General features: G+C 36.4%; 1 protein-coding gene across 1 annotated transcript in view; it reads left to right on the forward strand.

The window, feature by feature from the left end:
• The window catches only part of LOC103811343 (catenin alpha-2-like), a 143901-nt gene extending 117160 nt beyond the window's left edge, over positions 1 to 26741 (forward strand). The window contains exons 13-14 of the mRNA XM_009084310.1: positions 9495 to 9638; positions 25585 to 26741. Coding sequence (XP_009082558.1) covers positions 9495 to 9638; positions 25585 to 25872 — 432 coding nt within the window. The 3' untranslated portion in view covers positions 25873 to 26741. The remainder of the gene's footprint in view (positions 1 to 9494; positions 9639 to 25584) is intronic.
• Positions 26742 to 26758: the final 17 nt, after the last annotated feature.

Raw genomic sequence — 26758 nt, forward strand, 5'->3', positions numbered from 1 at the left:
TTAGTAGATTTGGCACAGTCTTTCCTGTAGGATTAGACTGAGCAGAATCTAAGAAAATCCCTTATCCATGGCAGCCCCTTATCATGTTCAGGTTTGATTTAGAGCTCTATGGATATAATCAGTAGTATTAGAAAACTTACCCAAAGATTCTTAAACTTCTGAGCCAGACAGATGTGCAGTGTCATACAGAGTAACAACCATGTGCCTTTGAACACTTTCCAAAAATACTCAATCAATAGCCAGAGCACATTCCAAACATATTCTTTAGCTGGGTCCAGTTTCCAATTATTTTCCACGTCCTGTTTATCTTAACATAATAGGCTCGACTGCAATACTCAGAGGATTCTTATAATTTGTTGAAGATACAAGACAGTATAGTTAAGATTGTGAGTTTATTGAGGTGTTCTTGTCTGCTGAATTTAAGGGAGGACTTTGAGGGGGAAAAGAAGGGTGAAAGGGCTGGAGCCACCCCAGTAATTTTGGGTAGGATATTATGAAAGCGCCCTGACTGGGAGGGGAGATGCATAACAATATTAACACGTACAGGATATACTGCAAAATAAATGTATGTTTATTCATGACTAGTGATACGAGTAAGGTAGCCAGAAAGAGCTAGTCCTCATCAAAAATGAATGAATTTCATTATTTATCATAGAATAATGGTGAGCATCCAGCAGTTATTTCAGGTGAGCTAGCAAACAGTTTCCCTATCAATTCTGCCTATGGATCTTACATCTAATAAAACAAAATGGGCTAAAGGTCCTACTTTTCTTTCATTTAAGGCTGAATCACTCTAAACTACCTTGTGCTGTAAAAGCAAGTTAGTATGTGTGTGGGCAGCAAAGTATCAAATTGCTACTTATATTTCTCTAGACTCAAAGAAAAATCAGGTAACTCAAAGTTCACCTGATGTTAAAAGTGAGTAAGGCCATCTTTAAGTGAATTTGGGTTAAGAGCATGTACCTGAACAGTTACTTAAGAGCCACTGATGGGGTATTTCATTTCCCTGAAACTAAAAGCCTTTCTGGGGTCTTTCCTTTTTTGGTTTTAAAGTTGGCAATCAGAGAGAACCTTTGCATTTAAAGTGCTTAAGAGTATGGGCAAAGTGTTGTTTTGGAGTTTGGTAAATAAAGTGATTTAATTCCTCCTGAATCAGGCAAGAATTTAGCATTATGTAAAAGAAAGTTTCCTGAAGGGAGAGTTCATAAATTGATAAAACTGGAGGGTTCCTTTTCTTTAAGATTCTCAGGAGTGCAAAAAGGTTACCGCTGTTACTTAGCTAGCAAGAAAATAAATTTTACTATGAGTTTATAATAGAAATTAAACAACTGGCCCACATAGCCTCATCTCTAAACTGCAGTGACATGGATTTGACAGATGGACCACACAGTGGATAAGGAATTGGCTGGATATTCACACTCAAAGGGTTGCAGTCAATGGCTCAGTGTCCAAGAGGAGATCAGTGATAAGTGGCATTCTTTAAGGGTCGGGTCTGGGACTGGTTCTGTTTGTCATCTTTGTCAGTGACATGGACCCTGGGATTGAGTGCACTCTCAACAAGTTTGGTGGCAACACCAAGCTGTGTGGTACAGTTCACACACTGGAAGGAAGGTTGCCATCCAGAGGGACCTTGGCAGTCTTGAGAGGTGGGCCCGTGCAAGCTTCATGAAGTTCAACAAGGCCAGGTGCAAGGTCCGGAACCTGGGTCAGGGCAATCCTAAGCACAAATACAGGCTGGGGAGAAAATAGATTGAGAGCAGCCCTGAGGAGAAGAATATGGAGGTGCTTGTTGATGAGAAGCTCAACACAATCCAGCAATGTGCTTGCAGCCCAGAAAGCAAACTGAATCCTGGGCTGCATCAAAAGAAGCATGGCCGACATGTCAATGGCAGAGATTCTTCTCTTCTACTCCTCTCTAGTGGGACCTCACCTGGAGTACTTGCATCCATATTCAACCTAAGAAGGATATGGAATACTGGAGCGAGTCCAGAGGAGGCTCTGAAGATGCTCCAAGGGCTGGAGCACATGAAGACAGTCTGAGAGAGTTGGGGGTGTTCAGCCTGGAGAAGAGAAAGCTCCAGGGAGACCTTCTAGCACCTTCCAGTACCTAAAGGGGCCTAGAAGAGAGCTGGAGATGAGCTTTTTATAAGGAGATGGAGTGACAGGAAAAGGGGGAATGGCTTCAAACTGAAAGAGGGCAGGGTTAGATTAGATATGAGGAAGACGTTCTTGACTGTGAGGGTAGTGAGGAACTGGAACAGGTTGCCCAGAGAAGCTGTGGGTGCCCCATCCCTGGAAGTGTTCAAGGCCAAGTTGCATGGGGCTTTAAGAAACCTGATCTAGTGGAAGGTGTCAGGGTTAGAACTAGGTGATCTTCCAACCCAAACTGTTCTGTGGTTCTCTGAAGTATACTCATAGAAACAGTGAGAAAAAACAGGGATTGTAGATATTTATGGTCTGGGCTGCTTGGACTGGCAAGCTGTCAGTGTTTTCAGTAGAAAATACCTGAGTAAGACCTAGCTGAACTTAGTGATTAATAGATATCAGTAATAGAATTTTTTTCTTTTGTCTGCTAACGGTTCAGTGTACTTGGAGCTATAGTATAAGAGCAGTTATTCTTAAATATTGCTGTGTTCATGTTTGCTGGACAGTGGATGCTCAAGAGTTGCATACCACAAAGAAGAGATATTGGCCTATGTCTAAGTTTAGATTGTTGCAAGATTAGTGTTTGGGTTATGGTAATACGCAAGTGAACATACTCAAATGAGTAAAGGGAAGTGAAAGATGGACCCATGGACAGGGACCTTATGCATAATTGGTAAATTGCTTAAGAATATAATTTAACTTTTGTGATTTTCTTTTTCTAATTTAGACTTCTTTTTTCTTTTTCTTTAAGTTGCTTGTCATGTTTACCCACTGTTTTGCCTGCAAAACTGTAGTAAGAATTTAGAATGGCCAAAAAGGTTCTTGCAAATATGAACAGTGTACTGTGTGTATCAGTGCTGTGAAAATCATGTCAGAGGGGCCTTCAGGGAAAGATACTTATTTAGGATGGGATTGGTGGAAAGAAGTTCTGTTTTGGGACTTGGAATGAAAGCAGTGGGTAAAGAACATGACTTTGGAAACAATAAGAAATTAAGCCAAAGAAATTTGAGTTATAAAATGGTCAGGGGAAGAAAAACCAATGCAAAAGCAAGATAGCAATATGAAATCAAAGAATTGCAATGTTGGGAAAGGACTGAGATAAAGCCAGGACCATGAAGTTAGTTGAACTTCAAAATAATCTCTACTCTCCTAGTAGAACAAGCAGGGGGAGAAAATAAAAACTTGAGTTTTTTATTTGACACTGTGAAAAGACAGCTTCCAGGACAGGAAGGCTGGGGCTGAGCAGGGGATAGTGGGAGACCTTGATCAGTGCAGTATATTCAACTAGCTCCTGGCATCTGCTTTGAAAGAAATGAAAGAAATCAAAAATTCAGGGAGACATTTCAGCTGGGCATCATGATACATTTAAGTAACCTCTGCATAAGTGTTTGAATGTATGCAGGCATATCAATACATGAGAGGGTGAAATAAAGCCATAGTAAGCATACTCTATTCCAAAATACATGGCTGTATGAAGCATGTGATACTTATACAGGTTTTGATAAACCTTCATTTGGAACAAATTTGTTTGAGCTTTTCCAGTTTTGACTAATACAGGAGTCTCCAATTCCTGCTCTCACAGATTGTCTCTCAATACACTGTCCAAGAAAGTGACTACCTGATGATGTGGTAACATCAAAAATTTATCGCCCTGACACTGAGTCAAGTTACTGCTCCTAAAGGATAAAGGCACCAGTGAGTTATGCAGGTTAATCAAAATGAGTGCTGATAAAACCCCTCATGGTCATATATTCATTACATATGATGTATTTTTGGAAGCATTGTCTTAGGGCTTTCTGAAAGTTAAAATAGTGAAGAATTCCTAATTATCCTATGAAAATTTCAAAGGTGAATAGAAAAAAAAAGGCAGTGCAGCAGCTGAGCAGATGTAATGCTGGTAATCAGCTCATTTCAAGTCAAAAGTTGTACAATAGTCCTCCAGAGTTCTCTTTCAAGGGACATTTCTACAGTGTTTTGATTCAGACAAGTGAAAGATCCCACAGGATCTTATTTCTGTGTCGGTGAGTTCACAGGGTTTTGCCTTTATAACTGTTGCTGGGTTGGACAATAGTATAAATCCTGAGCTTTGGGCATCTGGGGGATCATAACTATGATCCACATAAAAATAGTGCAGAAGTCTTTGGAAAGGTTAATTTATTTTTATTAGTGTGTGGCTGTTTCTTCAAAGCAACTGAGTGAAGGTTGATAGTGGCAGGCAGAGTCTTCTCTATGTAAGGAAAATTATATGAATGAAGCTTAAGGCATTACTGAAAAATTCAACAAGAAAATATTTTTTGTGCAATAATTTCACTTCTTTGGAAGCTCCAATGTTTTGATATAAGGCTATTTTCAGGACTAAGAAAATATCTCATTGTATATAAATACTTATGTAAACACACACACAAATATGAAACAATACATCCTGCATAAATGGAAAGATGTTATCTAGGATTCAATTTGCAAAGTAAAATCACAATGCACTTGTCTCCATTAGAATACATTCACAGAGACAAGAAGCATGCACACCATATATATGTCTACATTCAGTAGGCTAAAATTTAGACAGGTTAGACTTTTATCCTTATTAAGAAGCATTTTGGCTACAGGGGACATGCTCTTGTGCTTTATCAAGTGACAAATATTCATGAATTTGAGAAGATTACATTTCTTGAAATTTCTCATTAGAAGAGTTTTCTGTGAAGAAAAACTAGTATCAAATAATGTTAAGCCATTTAATTCTATGAGGACTAAGCAAAATGTTACAGATTTGAGACTGAGGCTTGAAACAAATATGATCATACAAAAAGACTAGAGAATTGAAGGAAATAATATTGTATGTGCTTCATTATATACTGCATTTGCTTTGAAAATAGTAACCACTCAAAAATTCAAAGCTCATGTGCTACAGTAGTTATGGCTTCAGTTCAGCTTGTTTTCTTATTCCAGACCATGCTGAATGAGTTGGGAATCAATGGGAATATTACAGCTTTCTGATACACAAATTGCACTAGCCCTACAATAATTAGCAAGGCTTAAAGACCATTCTAACACCCTAAGATATGGTCCTAAAGGATTATTCCTATAAAAATTGCTATAAAGAGAGGACTTTAGTGCTATCTCATGTTCATTTCTTTTCCTGTCTTATTGCCTTTAAAACAGATGGTTTGGGACCAAGTGTCACCATTTTGTATTAAATGAGAATTCCTTTCCCCTGGAGCATTCTCAGTTGCCTCCCTAATGCACAGCATAGTTTGCTAATAGGTACATCCTGAGAGGCTTTAAATAGAAACTAGGTTTATTTCTTGTACATGGAATTATGGAGAACTGAATTTGCATAATGACAGATTTAACACACAATAGGAGATTTTGGATTATGTTTCTTATACAGAAGTACATCTTGTAGCTCTTGCAATTTTTTAACTCCTTGAGTTGGATAGTGGTGAGACTAATTCTCACTTTTAGAAGTACTATCAAATGGTGCTTTTACAGATATTAAAAGAGTAACAACTTCAGACTCATCAGTTCCTTTGACTTTAATTACAGTTCTTGACAACCTGAGTTGCAGATGAGTAACACACATGCAGAAACACTCACAGACAAGAAGATATACCCTCAAGGGAAAACATCAACAGGATTCCCAGCCTGAGAAAAATCAACTGCAAGTACTGAACAGAACAGCTTACAACAACGTATTTAATAAAACTCACAACAGAGATGTGTTTCCATTAAATGTGGGAGGTCAGAATAGCCTTTAGGAAGAGATCAAACTTAGTGAGGAAGGTTAAAATATGCTTTCTATCCTTAACCTCTGAAATATTTTCTTCCACACTTGGGACATAGTGTTATTGCAGTGATTATTTACATTCTTATAGAAGCAAATGAAGAGTATTTCTGTTGTCACATGTGTGGTCTTAAATAACTGACAAGCAGCTGCATCAACAAAACAGTTTTGTTTTGTGTAATGTATTTAAGACATTGATATAAAGTCAAACTAAAAAACTATCCAGTATTGGAAAAATCAATCCTAACCTCTTACTGTTAGATATTCTCAAATGCTTTCTTTTGCATCAATTCTTTCTGATTCTGACTAATATGTCATCAAAATACCTTGTTGACTAAATTACCAGGTAGTTAATAGTATCTCTAGAAATTGAGATGAAGTATACAAGTAGTATGTCCTAAATTAGAACTCTGTAAAACTGGATTAGAGCATCAAGATCTGAGCCAAAAGATGGCAGAAACATTTTCATCCCTTTTTATACCTGCAACTAGTTTCAACATTTCCATTTTCAAAAACTTAGAGAAGTTACAGCTTTAGTCAGTGTCAGGTAGGATCTTACATATTTCATCATTCCTTAACTGTGACAGTTAATGTAGAAAAAGGATTTTTCCACTTATCCATTAAGCTGATCCACTACAGCAACTGGACATCTTTGGGTCAGAGGTGTGTCTGTGTTAAGCTCTCAGACTTTTATGATATGTGTCACCTTGGCATTTTTACATGGCCTTTGCAAGATCTTCTTTCAATTTCTTAAAATATATCCATTTTTATCTTCTGTGGGTATACCAGTCTGTGTAAGCTTCTGCACAGTTGGTACTCCTCAGATATTCACCATCTTGCTGTGCTCAAACTTTGTGAACAGCAGCCATTGGTACCTGTGTGGTGCCTGCCCTTGCCCATCATGCGTTCATCTTTTTAAGCAAGAAAGCAAGCACTTTAGGATTTTCTTCCAACAGATCTTTGAGACTGGACTGAACATGGACCTTGACTTTAAGTTGATTTAAAGTGCCTGAGTGCAAGTGAGTAAGTTAATTGCTTGACCTGTGTTCACATAATTTTCTTTTGCTGTTAGGGTTAACTTACATCCCTTAGGAAAATATTTGATATTAAAGTTTTCATTTACTGTCTCTTTGCATTTCCTTGCATTCATTTAATTGAACTTATTGTATTTCTTAGGACACTTGGAAGATTTCTGTCCTTTCTTGAATGTATTTACATTTTTAAAATGTTTTCCTGAGGTATATTCTTTCTCTACTTTTATTCAGTAATGTGTTCTAGTAGGCAAGTAATGTGTTCTAGTGTATGTTCACAATGCAATCTTAACTTTTTTGCTCTTCTCTTAATTTTCTTGATACTGACTATGGATATCATACTAAGCCAGTGAAAACAAGATCTCAGATTTAAGTAGTGCTATCCCTACAATACCATCTGGGGTATTATCTGCCACCTAATCTGTTGAACTGTTTATGTCACATTATCATGATGGAATCTTCCATATTTCTCCATACTTCTTGTCTTGTGTTGTTACTGGAGAATATCCCTGGCCATACCTCTGGCATTTAATTGTGCTATTTCCATATGTTTCTATTCCAATAAAAGACAATTTAATTCTTTTGAGAAGATCTTAGAACTGCTAGTACAAGTGTAATATTTCTCATGTTTGGGGATATATTGTCTGAACATCCTTCTCTTTATCAGAATGAGCAACCTGGCTTAGGCTTCATAAAATCTGGTGGTCACAGGAGTTCAAAATATATTCCTACTTTATTTGGCAAAAACAACTGTGGTGCACTAGTCAAGCCATAGGTTACCTAAGTTATGAATTAACTGAATACTACTTGGTGCTTTTTGCCATAAAAACCTTTAAAAATTTGATTTTTCTTTTCTCTTTAGCATAGCAGTAGACATACATGTTAATAAGGAGTCAATGCAATACAGGGTACCAGAGGTGGTTTTCCTCCTCTTTAGCTTCATACATGCAAATAGCTTGTAATCAAGATGATGTAAAGAGAAATCAGACTGATGTATGTTTAATTCAACTGCGAACAGCACTGTCATCACGTAGCATTACTCAGCTGCAGCCTAGTTTTGCATTGTGTTCCTGGAGTTACATATCATCTCTAACAGTCACAATAGCTCTTCATTTCGTCAACTGGGCTAGCCCATTTGTTGGGTTTTTAAATCCACAAATATACTTGCTTAGAGCAGCATCTGCAGATGCTGCAGGTTTAACATTATGACAAAAGTTTTGAAGGTTAAGGAGAAAAATACTTGACTTCTGTTGTCAGGTGAAGTGACTGGTACTAGACACGAGTCACACACTTTCTTTTTCAGTAGAAGGAAAGGAGAGAAAAGCAAAGAACACACAGGGAGCAGGGAATGCAAATTAATCATTATTAAGACAGAAAAACTAATCATGATTATGTTACAATTCACATGAGCCTTGTAGCACCAAAAAAGCCTAAAGGAAAACATCAATATTAACTCTGTGTGCTTATAATACATACTCTTAAAAGAGATTTAAGGATCATTCATTTTTCCTCTTCCAAATGGCAGGATCTTATGCTGGGATTCTTTACTGGCACTGAGTAGTCCCCTGTTCTCTAAGCAGTTTTATTTAATGAGTTAAGTTTAGCAGCATATACTATTTTTTTTCAGTTATAGTATACAGCTAGGTTATTAAAAAAGTCCCAGTGGATAATCTAAGAAATTACGTTTACTCTTAAACCTGTTTTTCCAGAATTTGGATGATAAAGTTATAAAAATTATATACCATTTTAAGCCCTCCAGTTTCAGTTCTTGGGATGTTGTTTGAAAAAAAATGTGCCTCAGCCGTAAGGCTGTCATTGTCTAAAAATGTGCATCTTTAAAAACATAACATCTTTGCAATTTTATTGATATTTTCTGGAACTTTAAAGTGTGCTCTGTAAATAAGTGTATGCCCAAAATTTTTATACTTCCCTCACTTGTTCTTTCAGCACAGTTTGTCAGTTCTCATTTTCAATCCAAGAAACCATAATTCTTTCCTGACCTCCTTCATATAGTGCTGTAGGTGGCCAACCGTCTGGCTTATTCTACTCAAGGGTCAGCACAGAAATCTGGATTGGAGAATGTTTATTCAGTATAGTGGGACACAAGCTTAATTCCAGTTGTAGTCAATGGAATTCTAGCTGCTTTCATCAATGTGCAATTTGGCTCTACAAAACCACACATAAAATAGTGTCACTTGGAAATCTCTTAATCAAATTCATGCCCAATCTGATGACAATCAGCATTTGATGGGGATAGAGCTTTCTATCCTCTCTGGTTTTCATCAAAAGGTACCAGAAGTTATCCCCTTTCCCAGTCAGCAAACCCTGTAGGGCTTGCAGGCTTAACCTGTGCTATTGGAACAAGTGAGAGGAACCACCAGACTGCGGGGTTACTCATCGTGGAAGAGTCCCTGTTTCCTTGGCCAAGCATAGCTCCTTCAGCACACGTTTTCCTCTCTCCCCACCTCTACGCTACGGCACAATATTTCTCTTGCTCTCTCTCTCACTATCTCTTTTCTGTATCTCTCGGAAATCAGACTGGAGTTCAGAGCACTTTCACTACCTTTTATGAGGTAGAGTGTGATGTCATAGATGGGGGCAGGGCTAGTCAACTTTCCACCCACCCACCCACCTGTGCTGAGGGAGCTACGCTTGAGACCGGAAGCGGTGACTCCTCAACGGTGAGTAACCTCCTGTCTCATCTATGTCTTTATAGATCTGGGGGTGGAGGGAAGAGATGTGACAATGTGGGATTTTTTGGATAGCTTCTTTTCTTTCAGTCAGCCATAGGACTCACCAAATTAATTGCATGTGTTATCTTAGCCACCTGCGAAAAAGCATTTCCTTCCTGCCCTGAAGTCCTAGAGTTAACATCAGCTGAGAAGCGACGCTCACATATCTCTGCAGGGGTGGTCCATTTACTGATGGTTAAACATCCTTTAATGTTTCTCTTGCCTCATGAAAAAGCAGGCTCTGCTGCCCTTGAACTCAGTTGCTAAAGTTCCATTAATTTAATTACAGTGTTTAATTACAGTGCTGGGCCATAGTTTTTCTAAACTTCTTTACGATTAAAGATAAATGGTGTTATTTATGTATTTATCATTACTAACTGTGGCTAATGGCTGTTTATGTGGGACAGGAATTTTTTTTCTATATTCTTTGTTACTGTTTTTATACACTTTATCCAGAATATTTATGAAGCTGTGTATTGACAATAGGCCAATTGTAAGACCTGTTTTATAGACTAAATAAAATTCGGAGGTAAATTGTGGAAGATTTAAAATTAAGCAGGAAATCTCCAGGAGATGTAACTGAGATTTCACCATTGAAATTATAAATCAAAGCATTTGCTTTTTGTTTTCTGTGATAAGAACTTGAGATGGGCAGGGATACTGCTAACTGAATTTCTTGGTGTTTTTCTTGTGTCACTACCTAAACATTGCTATTTTACTTTAAAGCATTGTATTGTTTTCTATTCCACTTCGGCCCAATTATTACTGCTTCACTGTTTTAATATCCCTCAGCATTTTAAAAAAGGCAAGATGGACCATGAAGATCTTCCTTTCTTGTTCTGCCTCTAGGGTATCTATTAAAGCTGTCAAGGTGTCAGAGCTCTCATATTAAAGGGCAGAAGAAGGATCATATGAAGATTTTGGCCCCTAGGGATACTGTAAATCTTGCTGTTCTTGTTCATTTAAAGCTCTTTACCAGCTTCGTGTGGGGTCTTGTCATATCTCAGTGGGAGGCACTAAAAGGCAGCAACATGTGCTCTATAAATCAAAGACACAGAGTGCAATCACAGCCTTTTCAGCAGAGGTGGTCCATAGTCTGATTGATGAAGTACTTTCTATTTTCAGGTGACTAGGTGCCTTTGAGCAATTGGGTAAGGATGCAAACCATTCCATCTTCTGGTCAGTGGCATGTATTGGGGATTGGTCAGTAGTGATGGATAGATATTCCTCCCTGATGACTCAGGAATGCTCTTTGTATCAATGCATAGGAGAGCTGAATGAAATTCTGGGAGGATGAGAAGTCTTGTTTGCAGAGCTACCTACCAAAACTTTCACTAATGATTGTTTTGCTTCCTGTCAGAGAGAAAAATAAGGACAAAGCATATAAAAATGTCTCCCTGACAGGTGGTAGCTTTTCTAGCTTTGAATAATGTGCAGAAGGAGTTTTATTACTACTGTTTATTCCTTTAGTGAACCAAACACTGAAATCTCCAAATCTTCCTTTGCAAAGCCACGAACTTGTCTAGCAAATTTAGCTTCCCCAGCAAACTTTAATCTTTTCAGTAAGAAAGGAAAAACAGGTTACACAATCTAATGTTTCATTGGGAAAACTTTATGGGAATTGCTGCTCTTAAGGATGATTTGAGGTTTGTTCTTTTCAGAGGCAAACGCTTAGAGGTAAAATTTAATTTAGATCCTGAGCACATCCTTGGCTGATGAGTTTATCAAATTGTCTTAGTACATAATTATTCTTGCATAATGCAGGAGATTTTAATTTTTGCACAGAATTGATAAAACATAAGGATCAACTGTACAGTGCCTCTAATCTCACTTAAGTGATACAAAAGCACTTTGGTGGCATAAATAGGGAAACTCTTTTTAAAAGTGGAGTAAGGATTGGAAAGAGGAAATCAGAATTTTTATCATTCAATAATTATGGTGAATTAGAGATAGTGATCAGCACTGAGGGGGTATTGTGGAACAGAGATGTCACTGGATTACTTTAAATCCAGAGAAATTTGCTCTCTAAATTTATCTTGTAAGATGAGCAAATTAGCAGTTGGCTGACTTCTGTATAGCAGGGAGTTTGTAGAAGGAATGATATTCCAAATTACATAAACTGTTGCAAATAATTAACCTGGAATCTCTCTGTGCCAATTCTAATAAAAAATTTTTGTCCAGGCAACCCCAGGATGTGAGTTTGCCTGAGTAACACTGCGAGAATAAAAAGCCTAATTTTACATTTACTGAGCTAATTCCCCTGCTAAATTACTTTACTGGCAGCTATGATTAAAAAAAATATTTAAAAGTCTGAAGTGCACAGATTCCTACATTTTACAGCTTAGGCTTAAATGTGTATTCAGCCAATTACAATGTTTGTTTAACATTATTTACATGTACATAAATTTAATTAAAATATTATGAGGCCTAGATTTCAGCTGATTTTATTCAGTGTTTAATATGAAAACTTTTAAAGCAAATATCTGTACAACTTCTTCCAATATATGCTAATTTAAATGAGTTAAATCTTCAGATGTTTTTTGCAAAGTGAAAGTTGCTTTATCTCGTGGTGTTCTTAAAAATGTGTTGGTTTAGATTTGCAAGCACATTGGGTTTAACAAAACCAGTAACTGGCATTTTTATACCTATATATTTAAGGAAGTCAGCATCTAAATTACAGATTTGTTCCTTGGTCATACTGGCAAAGGATGAGCAATAACTTAGTGGTGGAAGATCATCTCTAGGGATCAAACATTTTTTCAGTATGATTAAGGTGGCTATGTAAAATTCCCAATTTTTCTCTTATTTCCCAGGCTTATTTCGCTTACATGTTGAATCAAAACTTTGTGGGTTGGTTTTTACCTTCTTTTTCTATATGAGAAGTGAGGGAGAGCTGTGAAATGCACCATCTGTTGCTAAACCATGTCAGCTGGCATATAGATGCTTATCACCCTGCCCTCTTACTGAAGTTTTAGGCTGGTATAACACCATTGACTCTAAATGGATTACTTTGGATTTAATCTTGTTTAAGCAAAAAAAGTCACAATGATAGTGCATAGCATTCTAGAGGACTCTTCATGTTGATTTAAATTGCAATCCTGTTAAACTTGGACCTCAGCTCGTTTGAATTGTCAACAGAAATGCTCACTAGCACTTGAACTGAGTACAGTAGATAGAGGAAACCAGGACTGCCTTAACACCCTGGGTTTTCTGGGATAGTGGCATCTCAAAGACATTAAACATGATTCTGTTCAATCATAATCCTTTGTATTTTTATCAGTCCCATCTGAGAATCTCAAAGCAAACACATGGTGTACCCTTGTAAAACTGAAAACAGAAGCAAATATTGTCATTGTTTCCCTTCTGCAAATAATACTGAGCCACACTCAAGGCAGACAAGATCTATAGAATTTCAAGCACTACATCCTTCTTCAAGCCTCAGCTAATTTTTAAGACCAGCATTTCACCATGTTCCAATCTACATTCCAGTTTCCACTCTGGATGGCCAAATAAAAATAGAAGTTGAAACCAAAACAAACAAAACAAAACCAAACAACAAAGTAGGAGAAAGACTTCACCATAGTTGAGAAGTATGGTTTGAAAAAGAGGGTTGGAAAGAAATCTTTCAGTAATAGTGGGAGGCTGTGCCACTCAGGTTGTGCAAACAATGAGTGTAGGTCTATGGTGTAAAGAAAACTGAGTATTTTATTATTCAGAAAGCCATTAATTGATTATGAGAAGGTTTTTACTATCTCCATTGATATGTGGAAAGTGATTCATCTAGCCAAGTGTAAGCATCGACATCTCAGATGTTCACTCCAGGCTTCCTTTATGTGGAACTCAACAACCATTTCTAGAGAGCAGTTATTCTTGTTTCAGGTAGACAATGACTACTGATTAGAGTAGTAATATCTAAAAAATAAAAAAAACATACAGGGAATGGGCAGGTGAACTAAGCCATGTATTCAGACAAGTATAGAGTCAAAGAGTTTAGCTTTGAGGTTCGTTTGAGGGCATATATTGATATGTAAGTGAGGTCAACTTTCTGTGAACTTTGCTGCTGCCTAACATTTTTCTGAACAGAAATATTTAAATTGTTTATTCAGGAGCATTTATCTATGTAAAGTGGCTGTCAGAATTCTCTAATCTCATTAATTTCTGGAGGTTGGGGAGATTGATATGTTTTGTAGTATGTGGGTTTCACTCATTTGATACTTTTGGGGACCAAAAGAGAAGAAGTAAGGAAAACAGGCTCAAGAATATTCATTGTTTGTTTGAATTCTTGGACTACTGGTTCAAATCCAAGGACAAATTTTTGCAGATGTTGAGCATCTGTGCCCAGATTCACTGTACTGTCCTTAGGATTCTAATTCAATTTAGGATCTCGAAAAGTAATGTAAAAGGTGAGGTGCTCTTGCCCATCTCCATAGAAAATGAACCCATGGAAGATCTCAAGTGCTCCTTGGCTCCTGGTCTACTTCACCAAACACAAAAGAAGTCTGGAATCTTTTGGTCCAGCACCTGGAATTAGGTAGGATGAGTGCAGGATAAAACTTCATTTATAGAAACGGAAACTCTCTGAAAACTTTGCCTCTGTCACTGAAGACATTGAATCAATGGGTTTTATGAACAGCCCTGGATTTTCCTGCCATTGTTCCTACAGAAACTGTTAAATTGGAGATATCTGAAAAAATTCTTCTAGTGGTTCTAGTGACATCAGCCATAAATAAACACGTCTTGGATCATGACTAATATTTAAAGACATTCAGTCTGGATTTTTCTGGTGCCAGCTAAGTACAGTCAAGTCTATAGATAATCATGCCTAATGTACAATATTGAAATAAGAGCTTTATAAGAAAAGAGCAAGTGCAAATGCTTTTTCATTTCACCATTCTTCTAAATAACAGCTGACTTTATACCTTCATCTCCTTTATATAAATTCTGAATTAGAAGGAAGATTTGGAGATATATTTTAATTAAGTAGTTTTTGTGTAGTGATGATTGTCCTGAGGTGAAAAGCCCAGGAACCATTTGGATTATTTGAATCATTGAGGCTACAAGTACTTCTGCCTCTGTTGCTCAGGGAAAATGCTATCTAAACTATTGAATTGCAAAAGAAGACAGAGTCCAAGTAAATTTGGAATCCATAAGACAAATATTTTCTGATGCAAGTAGTACAAGACTTAACCAACTTGAGTGAGGTATTAAAAAATGGTCAATAATTGGTGATGGTTTTTTCCTTCCCTTCTACAGTTGCTCAGTTTTTTCCCTTTGGATAATACACATGCTCTTGTGGCAGTGAAAATGAGATTGCCAACATCATGATACAGCTCTTTTAGGTACATTTGCATATATACAGAAGAGAAGGTTAAGGGGAGATACTCTTGTCTACAACTACCTAAGAGGAGGATCTAGAAGAACCAGATCCAGTCTTGTCAGGCATGCATAGTCATAGAGACAGGAAAAGGGGCAAAACCAAGTTTTAACATGGGAAATACCAATTCAATATAAGGTAAAAAAGTTTTAGCTCATGTGTAGTGAAATTCGAGTGTGGAGTGGAGGTCTCTAGTCCAGAGATGTGGGAGACTATTCACCCTTGGATATACTCTGAATTTGAGCAAAATCCAGAACAACCTCATCTAATCAATATTTTGAAAGGGCATTGAACTATATGATCTCAAAAGGTTCTTTCCATCCTAAAAGAATACTTGCATAATAAAATATGAGAAATAAAAATGAGCCTTTAGAATTCAAAGCAAGATTTTACCCATTCCAATTTATTCTCAATTTGCTGTCATCTTTGCTTGTTCTTTCCTTGTGAACTGCAGCAATCTTTACAAATGTTTCTGGTTTGTTCTGGCTTAATTTGCTTGCAGTATCCAGTAATTCTTACCTGTTTTTCTGGAGTTTAATGACATTTAGTGCTAGCTAGAGTAAACAATTTAGTGAACAAATGCATTTACAACTTGTATATTTAGTAATTAATCAGGGAAAATGCTCCTTCAAGAAGGAACACTTAATACTTACTAAATGTTATTTAACCATTGATTGAGTTGGTCAAATAAATAGAGCGGTTAAGTGTGAATAATTTATTTGATATAAAATGATATCATTTCCATTAAAAATCATTTGCTATGTATGATTAAGCTAGCTTGGTCAGTGCTGAAATTTCTGAAAAGACGAAATGGGGCTCTCCATTGCAGCTCCAAGCTTCAGTCTCCACTATTGTGGAGATTTGATTGTATTGCTTTATTTCATTGTATACTGTTGTAAAGTCCTGGAAAGTGCTCAGGGAATCAAACAGAGAAAGGAATATTTTCATTTATTGAGTTGAGCAACACTGGAAGGATCCTCAGCTCTAAGGAAGTAAAAGCCTCTTAGCACCTCAGAAGAGATTGGTATCTTGAATGATTGAACCCTTTATCTGCTCCTACAAGACAAAATATACATGCACAACAGCAGACAAACATCAGGAGGAAAACAACTGTTGTCCTGGTACTATCTTCCATTCTACAAGAGGATTTTGTTTTGTTCATTCTGATCTGTTTGATGCATTGTTTCGAAGTCCTTTCCTGAGAAAAGCCAGCTATGCCTGTAGAGCAGCTGTCATCAAAGTGTCTCCGTGCTGACCTGGGCAAGCATAACTTTAGGGATATGAAGATAGCTGAAGGAGCAGCTTTGCCTCAGAAAGTGGCAGATCCTCACAGCTGAAGACATGGAGATAAATCACATACAGATACCACTCTGACATTTGCACAAATTAAAATAATTTGGGAAAATCGCACATTTCTCAGCATTGCAATCTTAAATCCTGCATTATGCTGCTTTTCTTTTTGTTTTCATTGTAACAAAATCAGGAGGAACAGCAGGAGATAACACATTCTTGTGTAAAGCCTATAGTGGGTTTGTGCTTTATTGATTTTTTTTTTTGTATCCAAAGTCTCCTGCATTTTATCACTGAGTACAATTTCCAGCCAACCAGACATGATTGGACTCCTTTCAGGTAAGACTGTAAGAAAGGCATGGTTATTATACCTGTTCTCCAGATAAAGAACAAATGATTTGCTTCTAAACCTCAGTTTGAAAGAGCACTAGATTATTTTGACCTTTTAAAATTTTTATCTATCTTCAATGTACAAACAAGTCAGAACTCTAGTCAGGAGGAGGGAGGTCAGTAGCACACAGTAGTTAGATATCCTGTATTTCCTTTTCTTTTCATATATAACTGCAATTGGATATGACAATGGAACTTTGTCTTGAGATGCTTTTGATAGAGTCCTGTCTGCACTTTTCTATCTGTGGCCTTAGGTTCAGACAATGTTGTATCTAGAGTAGAATTCTGGCATGTGAATCCCTGTGTAAATTGGTATAAATTGCTTTTTTATTGGGCCTGATACTGAGCTTCAACAGACTTCCTACTCTAATTTTCTTCAGTAAACCTCCTGGCAATATCAAAAAATTTTAGTTACAGTTTGAGTTTGCCTCTCCTGTCAAATGGAGTTTGGACTTCATCTTTGTTGCAGACATTTTATCTTGAATATTAGGTGTGAGCCTCTCTTTAAATGTCATACAAAATCCTGTTTTCTGTTAATCATCCAAGAATTCAGATCAAACCATTCCATGGGGCAGAATGGTTTGACAGTTACAAATGTAGTTGTACTAATTTTGCTGGAATTAGTATTGCAACTCAGATGGTCATTTCACATATGATATTCCATCATAGACATTGTCCTTCAGATATTAGTTCTGTCAGAATGAAGCAGATTTGGAAGGAAAAAACCTCAAGCCATCATGGCAGAAGACTCATTCCCATGTTTCTCAGTTGTAGGTTGATGTAGAAAGTGTTTCTTCCTCTACATTCAACCTTAGCAAAGAAAACATAAACAACCATAGTTGTGGCAAATTTGTGGGATGAAATCCTATTCCCATCTACAAAACTCCTGTAACTTCATTGAGGATTCCTTCCTTGTCTTGTAGAGATGTTTGAGATGTTTTGGCATTCAGACTGATGTCAAATATCCTAGTTCAGTAACAGACTGAAAGTTTTAAGACCGTGCTGTAGCACGAAAAAGATTGGTATGAACTGTACTGGTTTGGGATCTTTTTCCTCCTGTGCAATGGCAGATAATGAGCAGAAAAAGAAAAATAACTGTTTCTGAGACATTATTTTATTATTGGTCAAAATATTTTCTCCAATTTAATTCTCAAAGGAATACAACAAGGTATTAATTAAATATTAAATATTGAGGAAATTACCTACATTATATTTGGTAACTACCAAGAAAAATTTTAATTTTTCTTTTATACAATAATATTGGAGAACTAATTTATCGACTGTAAATTTGATGAATTGAAAAAATCAATATCCATCAAAAATTTGAAAATCTGTTTTTCACATTTGGGACTTGCTAGGCTGCAGAGAAGTCAGTAATAATTCTGTTTCACAGAACTGGGTAACGTTAACTTCTAGGTGCTTCCAATTGTCTTCTTCCTTTCACTTCACCATTTCAGTTGTTAAAAGATGAGCTTTCATTCTAGCGCATTAGAAGGACAAACACTGACAGTATGGAGCAACAGACTTTGATATTAAAATTATTAAAAATTATATTAAAAGGTGAGTAAATAGGCAAATGGTCATGACATTGAAGCCCATGTCTCAGTCTCTTAACTGAGAAGGCAAACTTTTTTTATCCCCTCAAAAGATAAATATTTTCAAGCTTTCTGACACCACTATGAAATTTCAGTACAGTGTTGACTAGTTGAGCATTTCTGAGTTAGTGCATGGTTTACTATTTTGGATGCTTATGGAGAAACAGAAGATGTAGAGGGCTCTTGATGTTTCAGTGAAGTGACCTTTATGTTTTCCTAGAATAAAATTAAAGATTTTTTTAGTGGGACTGCTGTATACATTTTAGGTCATGTGGGTGGTATTCCTTACCTTTATGTGGTTAGTACTCTTATTTTATCATAAACTTAGGTTGCTTCCTCAAACCTATTTGTTTAGCAAATGAAATATAACCCCTCAATTTAGTAATATCCAGTGTTGAATTGTATTTTATGATTCTATTTATAAATTGCTTTAGTTCCCTATTAAGTGTTTTTCTCAAAGCAAATTATTTGGGATGTCATTTTGTCTTTTATCCTTCTTCTTTGAAAATAGCCTGGAATAAGGAAATCAACTGTATAAATGTGTGTCCTCAAATTTTCTCTATTATGTCTGTTTATCTTTTATTGGGAATGAACAGTATTTAGAGTATTTTTACATACTTCTGCTTTTCCAAACTGGCATAAAGTGCTTGGTAACCTGCTGACGTTGTAAATTAAACACCTTGTAAATTAAACATGTGTTTTAAAATGGCAATAGTCCATGCAAGACAGAAGATACCCATAGTTCTTGGTATAGTTCTGTGCTTTCTGTTGTCCTAGGAGAGGGCAGTCTTTGTTAAATACAACCAAATGAGCTTGGGAATCCCATGGGTTTCTTACCTGTAATTGAAAAAATGCAGATGAGGATGGTTATTCAGTGGATTGGCCACCTATAAAACACAACTACCCCCAAAATGGATTAAATATTCATCATGTATAAAGGAGTGAGTTAATTGCAGTCAAATGTGAAAATAAATAGCTAGGAAAGGATGGGTATAATACTCTTTTCTCCATGTAGCTACAGATCTATTTTTAGCAGCATTGTGACCACATTACCTTCCAAATAATGACTTTTTTTATAGATAGATTTTTAAATATGTAGGATAGTTTTCTCACAATGGACTGTACCTGACAAAAATGTTATGTGCATTTTCAAGTGACTGATTAAAACAGAGCCTTAGCCATTGCATAGCAGAGCTGATAAATAGCAGATGTCTCCTACCATAGGGATGAGTGCATCTGAATAGCAAATAGGCCATTCTTACAATGGCTGTCACTAATGGAGTTATGTTTTATGCATGAAATGTGCCACAGAAATGTAAGACATAAGTATTATGAATAAGATATATTTCTTACATACATCTTATGTATGTAGGAATCGATTTACTATTAAGCACTACTGAAAGGAAAATATTCTGTTGCATAAGAATACAATCTGAGAAAATTATATTCCTGATTTACCATTCAGGGTAATAATTGCTTCAGGTAACCTTATTCGTTCTAGGGACTGTTAATTGACTTTTGGTTTGTGATGACAACACCTGTACCTGTCCATGAAAGTATGAACTTCCTTTGTAAAGGAGAAGCAAGGAATACACCCAGAATTCACAGGTAGCCTGAAGGGCTTGGCAGTGCCTAAGTCACCTCCTAAAGGCATACAAATCAAGTCTTAGCCAAGAGTATTTGAGGGGTTACAGGTTCTTTTTCAACATGTTAAATACAAGACGATTCTTCTCCCAGTCTGTACAAAGTAAACCAGACTAAAGTCTATTTATCAATAATTGCTAATAATTTTTGCATTCATACATTTCAAGGTCAGTGTGGGCTGTCGTTATCATCTGAGCTGTCTTCCCGCATAACTGATGCACAGGCTTCCTGAATTGATGTGCATTAAAAACGTCCAATAGTTAATACATATTAAGCAAAACCATCCAATATTGATTTCACAATTTCAAGAAATAGAATCAATCTTTCATGAGTTCTTGTGATTAATTAATATCACTGCTAAATAAAATATTTCAGCTAATTAATAACTAAAATGACCTGCTTCACCTTTCAGCCATTAATTTTATCTTTGTCTAATCTGTGGAACTTGAAATATAATTACCTTTCTGTTACCATGTACTTGCTGATTTCGATCAACTCAGTTTTTAGTCGTTCACTTTATGCATGGAAGAAACCAGAGCTGAATCTTGCCCATAAAAGATGGTAGTTGTTCTTGAGTTCCTTTAAGTTCTTTTCAGCCCCTCAGTATTGTTCTTGCATTGAGAAGATAACTCAGTATTCCATAACTGTGGGTAGATGATAAAGTGAACATGATAACTGAATCTATTTCATCAGTGTCCTACTTTATGTATGTTCAAGGAGTGACTACCGGGGATCCTGCAGAAAATAAAATTCCTTTCTGTATAAATAATCATCTGCTATAAAGCTGACCAAAATAAAATCTACATTTGTGACTTTTATCAGCTGATTAGATATCAATCACTTGCCCTCTGTATGATTTTGCAATTTCCCAATTGTTATGTTGTCTGCAAATTTCATCAAATAAGTGACTTTTTCCCAAGTTTTTAACAGAAATATTAATATTGTGAAGCTGCCAAATGGTTTCTCCAAGACCCCATTGCAAAAGTGACTGTTGAGCACTGATTATTTTTTTTGTATACATACATCTGGAAGCAGCCATTAGAGAACTTGGAATCATTCTAGATGTGCCTTGTTATTTTTGTGTTAACCAAGTTTTTAATCAAACTGTCATGTGGTACCAAGCAAAACACCATTCAAAGGTCCAATTATATCCACAGCATTATTTTTAGCAATTCAAAGGTTAATTATACCAAAATATGATGTAGGTTACTTTGAAAATATTGTAACCCACACAACCCTTTGATTACCATTAACCGTATTTCTTTCCTCCCTTTTTTTCTGAAGTCTGTCATAGGCATTGCACTATTTGATTTGGGAGTGCTGTCAGGTGAACTGGCCTATAATTTCACAGGTCATTTTATTTGCACTGCTCTAATATTTCAAGACTAGGAGCTATCTACAATTCTTTTAATGTCTTCCCCCAGTTTTCAAAGTTTATCAAAATCAGCAGTATTCATATAGAAAATCCTTAAACAAGCATCTCTCTTAAAACTAACTATACTATATCCTTATTCACTGGAATTACACATTTTTTCTCTATTTCCCTTAATTTCTGTAGATAGTTATGATTAAAAATATGCTGATATCTCTGGAAGTTAGATTTATTCCTTTCTAAAACATTAAGTATACTTCTTCCCCATTACAGCGGTGTGACAATGCAGGGAGAACATCTCTTTCATTGCTTTGCTGTTAAGGAGAAAAATTTCCAGCTTTATTCTCTCCGATTTCTTCAGATATTTTGGTATGGTAATTGCTGGTTATTTTACTTAGATTATGTGTACATGTAAAAGAAGCAAGAAATCTTGATTGTCACAAGGTTCTGGAAAATTCTCCAAATAGGGTAGAAAAAATGCAGCACAGTTTATAGCCAACTCAAAAACTCCTCAAAGCCTTTTTGCAGGAGGAAAATACCCTGGAATTATCATCTTACAGATATTGGCTTTGCTGCTCCAGACTTTAACCCTTGCATTCACTAATTGAAAAGTTAGCTTGTAGCAAAATCTTTTTTTTGTTTTTCAGTGAGTGATTTATGCCTTCCCAGGGTTGATGGTACCTGAAGGGAGCCTACAGGAAAGATGGAGAGAAACCTTTTACAAGACTGTGTAAAAGGGTTTTTTTACAGGACAAAGGGGAATGGCCTCAAACTGAGAGAGAGTAGGTTTACATTAGATAGTAGGAATAAATTCTTTCCTGTCAGGGCAGTGAGGCACTGGCACAGGTTGCCCAGAGAAGCTGTGGCTGCCCTGTCCCTGGCAGTGTTCAAGGCCAAGTTGGATGGGGCTTGGAGCAACCTGGACTAGTAAAAGGTGTCCCTGTCTATGGAACAGGAGTTGGAACTAGATGACCTTTAAGGTCCCTTCCAACCCAAGCCATCCTGTGATTCTATGGCATTTTTAACCTGGATGAACTGATTGGACTTGATGATCTTAGAGGTCTTTTCCAGCCTTAATGATTCTGTGATGGTAAGTGAATGGCTCCATGAAGTGATTCTTAGCTTCCTTACGAATTTTGAATTTTCCTCAGCATTCACTGTTCTTAGACTTTTATGGGCCAATAACCTAAATTTATCTTTTATGTTTTAGAGGGCATTTTTTTCCTAAATGAAGACAAACATTTGTAAAGAGGTATAAGTTGCAGAACATTATTACTTTGTGTAGCAAGTCAAAGGCTCTGTTAGCTGTTAGGACCAAAAGCCAATGTTATATCCATAATTCTCTGCGCATTGCTGTGGTGTGAAGGTTGCCTTCTGTATTGTGCAATAATTTCCTAGTGATACTTTTATTTGAAATGTTAATTTTTGTTCTTATGTTTTTTATTATTAACATTATCCATTTGGAAAAGTGCATATGTTTCTGTGCCCAGATTTTGTAAGGAATTAACACACTAAGGGCCTGATTCACTGCTACCTCATTCCAGCTCTATGCCAGGGTAGCTCTGCTGATTGCAAGGCACAGCTTACAACTGAAGGAACACAGTGGTATAGTGAGATCTAAATGTTAATTGGAATGATGTTCATTCAGTTTAACTCTTTTTTACTGAGCCATAATACAAGCAAGGATCTGGGGGCAATTAGAAATTCACTGGAAGTGCTTAGGTGGCCAAATTGGGTGCATCCAGCAGATTTTGGAGAACACTCATAGCCTAATACTGTGATGGGGTTTTTATGTCTCTTTTCTGATTTCAAGACTTGAAAGCATTTTACAATATAAATGGGTATTAAGGTCAAAGACTAAGTATCTGCATCTTAAAATGTGATTAATAATGGTGAAAACAGGGAGCTCTTATCTCCTGTGACAGCGGATTGAAACTGAAGATAATTAAAATGGTATCAAGCTATGTAATGTGGTTTTCTCAATGGCATCATTGCAGTCTGCATCTGATCTTGAAGAAGTACAAGTTTCTGCACACTCTTATCAGTGTACTCTGTAAAATTACTAATGTGTACAAAGGTGTAGATTGAACTCTACGTATGGGTTTAAGCATGTAATTTAGGTGCCCTCTCACTTTAAAATGCTTCCTTTAATCATTCTGTTCTTTCAGATATGTAAAACAGCTACTAGAACACTTTTCATGATGGAAAATGCAAAGCTATTGGAAACCTTCAACAACTAGGATTCATTCAGGAATGTGTTGTATAGGTTCAATGCAGTCAGTTTATCCACCCTGGTTATGAAGTAAATACTATTTGACAGTATCACTTTATATTCAATACCAATCCACCAGTGTTTCAAAAAGAATCATTTAACAATGAATAATGCTTGATTGTAGATCTCTGCAGTAAATTAGAATATTCTAATTTAATAGAGTATGATCTGTTATTTGCCAACAAACATACAGATTGCCTTATAAATCATGCAGTAGTATGGTTATAGAATAACACTATACTGGATTATATTTCATTACTCCCTATTGAACAGTCATGTTTCTGCCATGTAATGTAATTTTCCATCTTTTAACTTAGTTTCTTTTACTAACAGAAATACAAATTAGTCCTGAGGAAACATGTTTACTCGGAGCAGGCAATTAACTGTGCATTTCAGGGAATGGCACCAAGTGCATGAAAATCATTAAAACGATTTTTTGGGTTTTCACCTCACTGTATGTAGCTGTTTATGTATTTAATAAATCATAATGAGTTTAAGGCCACAGCAGAGGAAATAAAAAAGAACAGGGATGTATAGATTAATGAGGTTTCAGACACAGGTTTTCTGCAGTGTCTATTCTTGTTCATATCAGTCACTGACACTTCAGAGAGAGATTTCCCCTGAACTCTTCTGTTAATGATTCAAAATACTTAAAGTGAAGTATAATATGGTTTTTGTTATTGCCTTATGACTATTTATCCTGCTTACCTTGCTTAGCATTTATATTACAGAATCATAAGCTTCCAAAATAGGGAGCTTGGAGTCAGGGCATTTATACTAATTAAAAGTCCCTAAATATTTGCTGTGCATATGGAGTGGAATTAAAGAGTTAAATAATATTGCATCCAAAATCATTCTTACAGTCTGGGAAAGAATTATAAATAATTGAAGCAACTTCCATGGTATAATTGAAAGGCTTTATCACAAAAAAAAGTGTATGCCATTCTTTCAGTATTTTGGGAAAGGGGTGATTGAACATCGTAAGTAGTAAACTGGATTGGTACAGTACTTAGAGGCATTTTTTTAGCACCTGCTTCTTTGAGGATACCCATTTGGCTTTGCCAAGTACCTAACTCACATTGTGGAACATTGAGACATTGCCTTGGAAGTCCCATTGTATGCTTAGAATCCTTTTGATAAATTTGGCCAGGGATATGTACTTTATTTCAGTGTATGGTGGAAGCTTGCTGACTGGAAGTCCCAATGTTTTGAAGTTCAACAAGTTCTTAAGGTCTCTTACACCCCGAGGACCCCGGAACCTCAGGCAGAGTCATGCATGGGAGAAGCGCAAAGGTATATGTACAAAAAGCCTAGTAATCATAAAGTAAGATTCCTTGTAAACATAAGTAACTCACATATTATAGGAGCTGCAAAAACCTGTGGTTAACTGTTTCATCTTTTTATTTCTGTAGGGGTTTAAGAATCTCCTTTCATCTTTTCAGATGGGATTCTCTAACAAGCTCAACGCTGTCCTCACACTGTTCCTGTAGACATCATTGAGGGTGTTATCCTGGGCTTAATAGGAATAATTAGAACAAACTGGAACACTTGGGAAAAATCTCTGTTGACCTGTTTTGTGGTTTCTGACATGTGACAGTAAATTTTTAAAGGTTTAACTGAGAAGTAACTTTTTTTTTGTGAAAAAAGAGGCAACTTCTTCAACCGTAGAAAAAGAATCAACAACAACAAAAAACAGACAGCACAAGTTTTTCCTTTGAATTATTAAAAAATGTAATGTGAGGCATCACAGTCTTACCTTTACTGTTCAGTGCGTATTGTGGCCGGTGCTGGGTACTACAAGCTATCCTGAGGGAGAGGACTTGCTTCATCTTTAATGAGATCTGGGAGGATCCTGACTTCACTCAGGAAATGGTCCAGTGATCCAGTCATGGCTTAACCTTACTGTATTTTCTTTTGGAGTAACCTTGGTATATTTCATTTTTCTTTTCTGTTTGTAGCTGGACAGTGCCACTTCTCTCATCCAGGCAGCTAAAAATCTGATGAACGCTGTGGTCCTTACAGTGAAAGCTTCATATGTGGCTTCTACTAAATATCAGAAGGTCTATGGTACTGCTGCAGTGAACTCACCAGTTGTATCTTGGAAGATGAAGGCCCCTGAGAAGAAACCTTTAGTAAAGAGAGAAAAACCAGAAGAATATCAGACAAGAGTGAGAAGAGGGTCCCAGAAGAAACATATTTCCCCTGTACAGGCCTTAAGTGAATTTAAAGCTATGGATTCATTCTAAACCACTAAGCTTTACCAGGAGGGTTTTATATTCTTTTTGTATGCATACCTGCCGACTTGTATGCGTCTGGCATGGGGGGGGAAGCAGTGACAATTTGCATGCGACCTGACACTCTATTCAAGTAACTAACTTTCTGCAATGCCAAAATTTAGGGCATTGCCTTCTGATGTTAAATGGACTTACTCCAAGCTTCCTTTTTAAACTAAACTATAGCATTAAATTGGCCAAAGAATTTGCATCACAGGGGTACGTGTGGATTAAATAATAAATTCAAGTCTAAACCCCGAAATTTTTATGCATGCAAGAAACATTAGGTTGGCAGGTATCTTCAGTGAAAAAAAAAAAAAGGAATTGTAATGGTAGACCATAAAGCTTGTATTGCTTCTGTTGCAGTGAAAAAATGTACTAGCCAATATGCTTCAATGTGTGGCCCAATAATTAAATGATATAACTTTTAAGTCATCTTCATCATAGTATGTGAATTTTTAAAACAGATTCAAACTAATTCATCTTAAAAATGCTTCTTTTAAGCCATTTTTTGTTCTTTATATTCTAGTAGTGTTATGATTGCTCACATTTCAATTAATCCCATTAATATGACCAGAGGTTTACTTTTGCCAATTGAATTCCTTATGGTGGAGTATGAAGCACAATATGGTGATTGACATTGCCTTTTATATTATGATTATTATTCTGATTATTATTATAATATTAGTAATAGAAGACCTGGTGGTGGAATGTTTAGAGACACGGAAACTGACAGTGTGAGAATTTAGAGGCAAATATGTAGGTGTAGCTTGGATTACAGGTATCTGACATACCATTGTAACCACTAACTCAATAAACTCATTTAACCTTGAAATCCTCAATATGGCTTTTTTCCTTA

Source organism: Acanthisitta chloris, unplaced genomic scaffold (assembly GCF_000695815.1).
Source record: "Acanthisitta chloris isolate BGI_N310 unplaced genomic scaffold, ASM69581v1 scaffold6641, whole genome shotgun sequence".
Lineage (NCBI taxonomy): Eukaryota > Metazoa > Chordata > Aves > Passeriformes > Acanthisittidae > Acanthisitta > Acanthisitta chloris.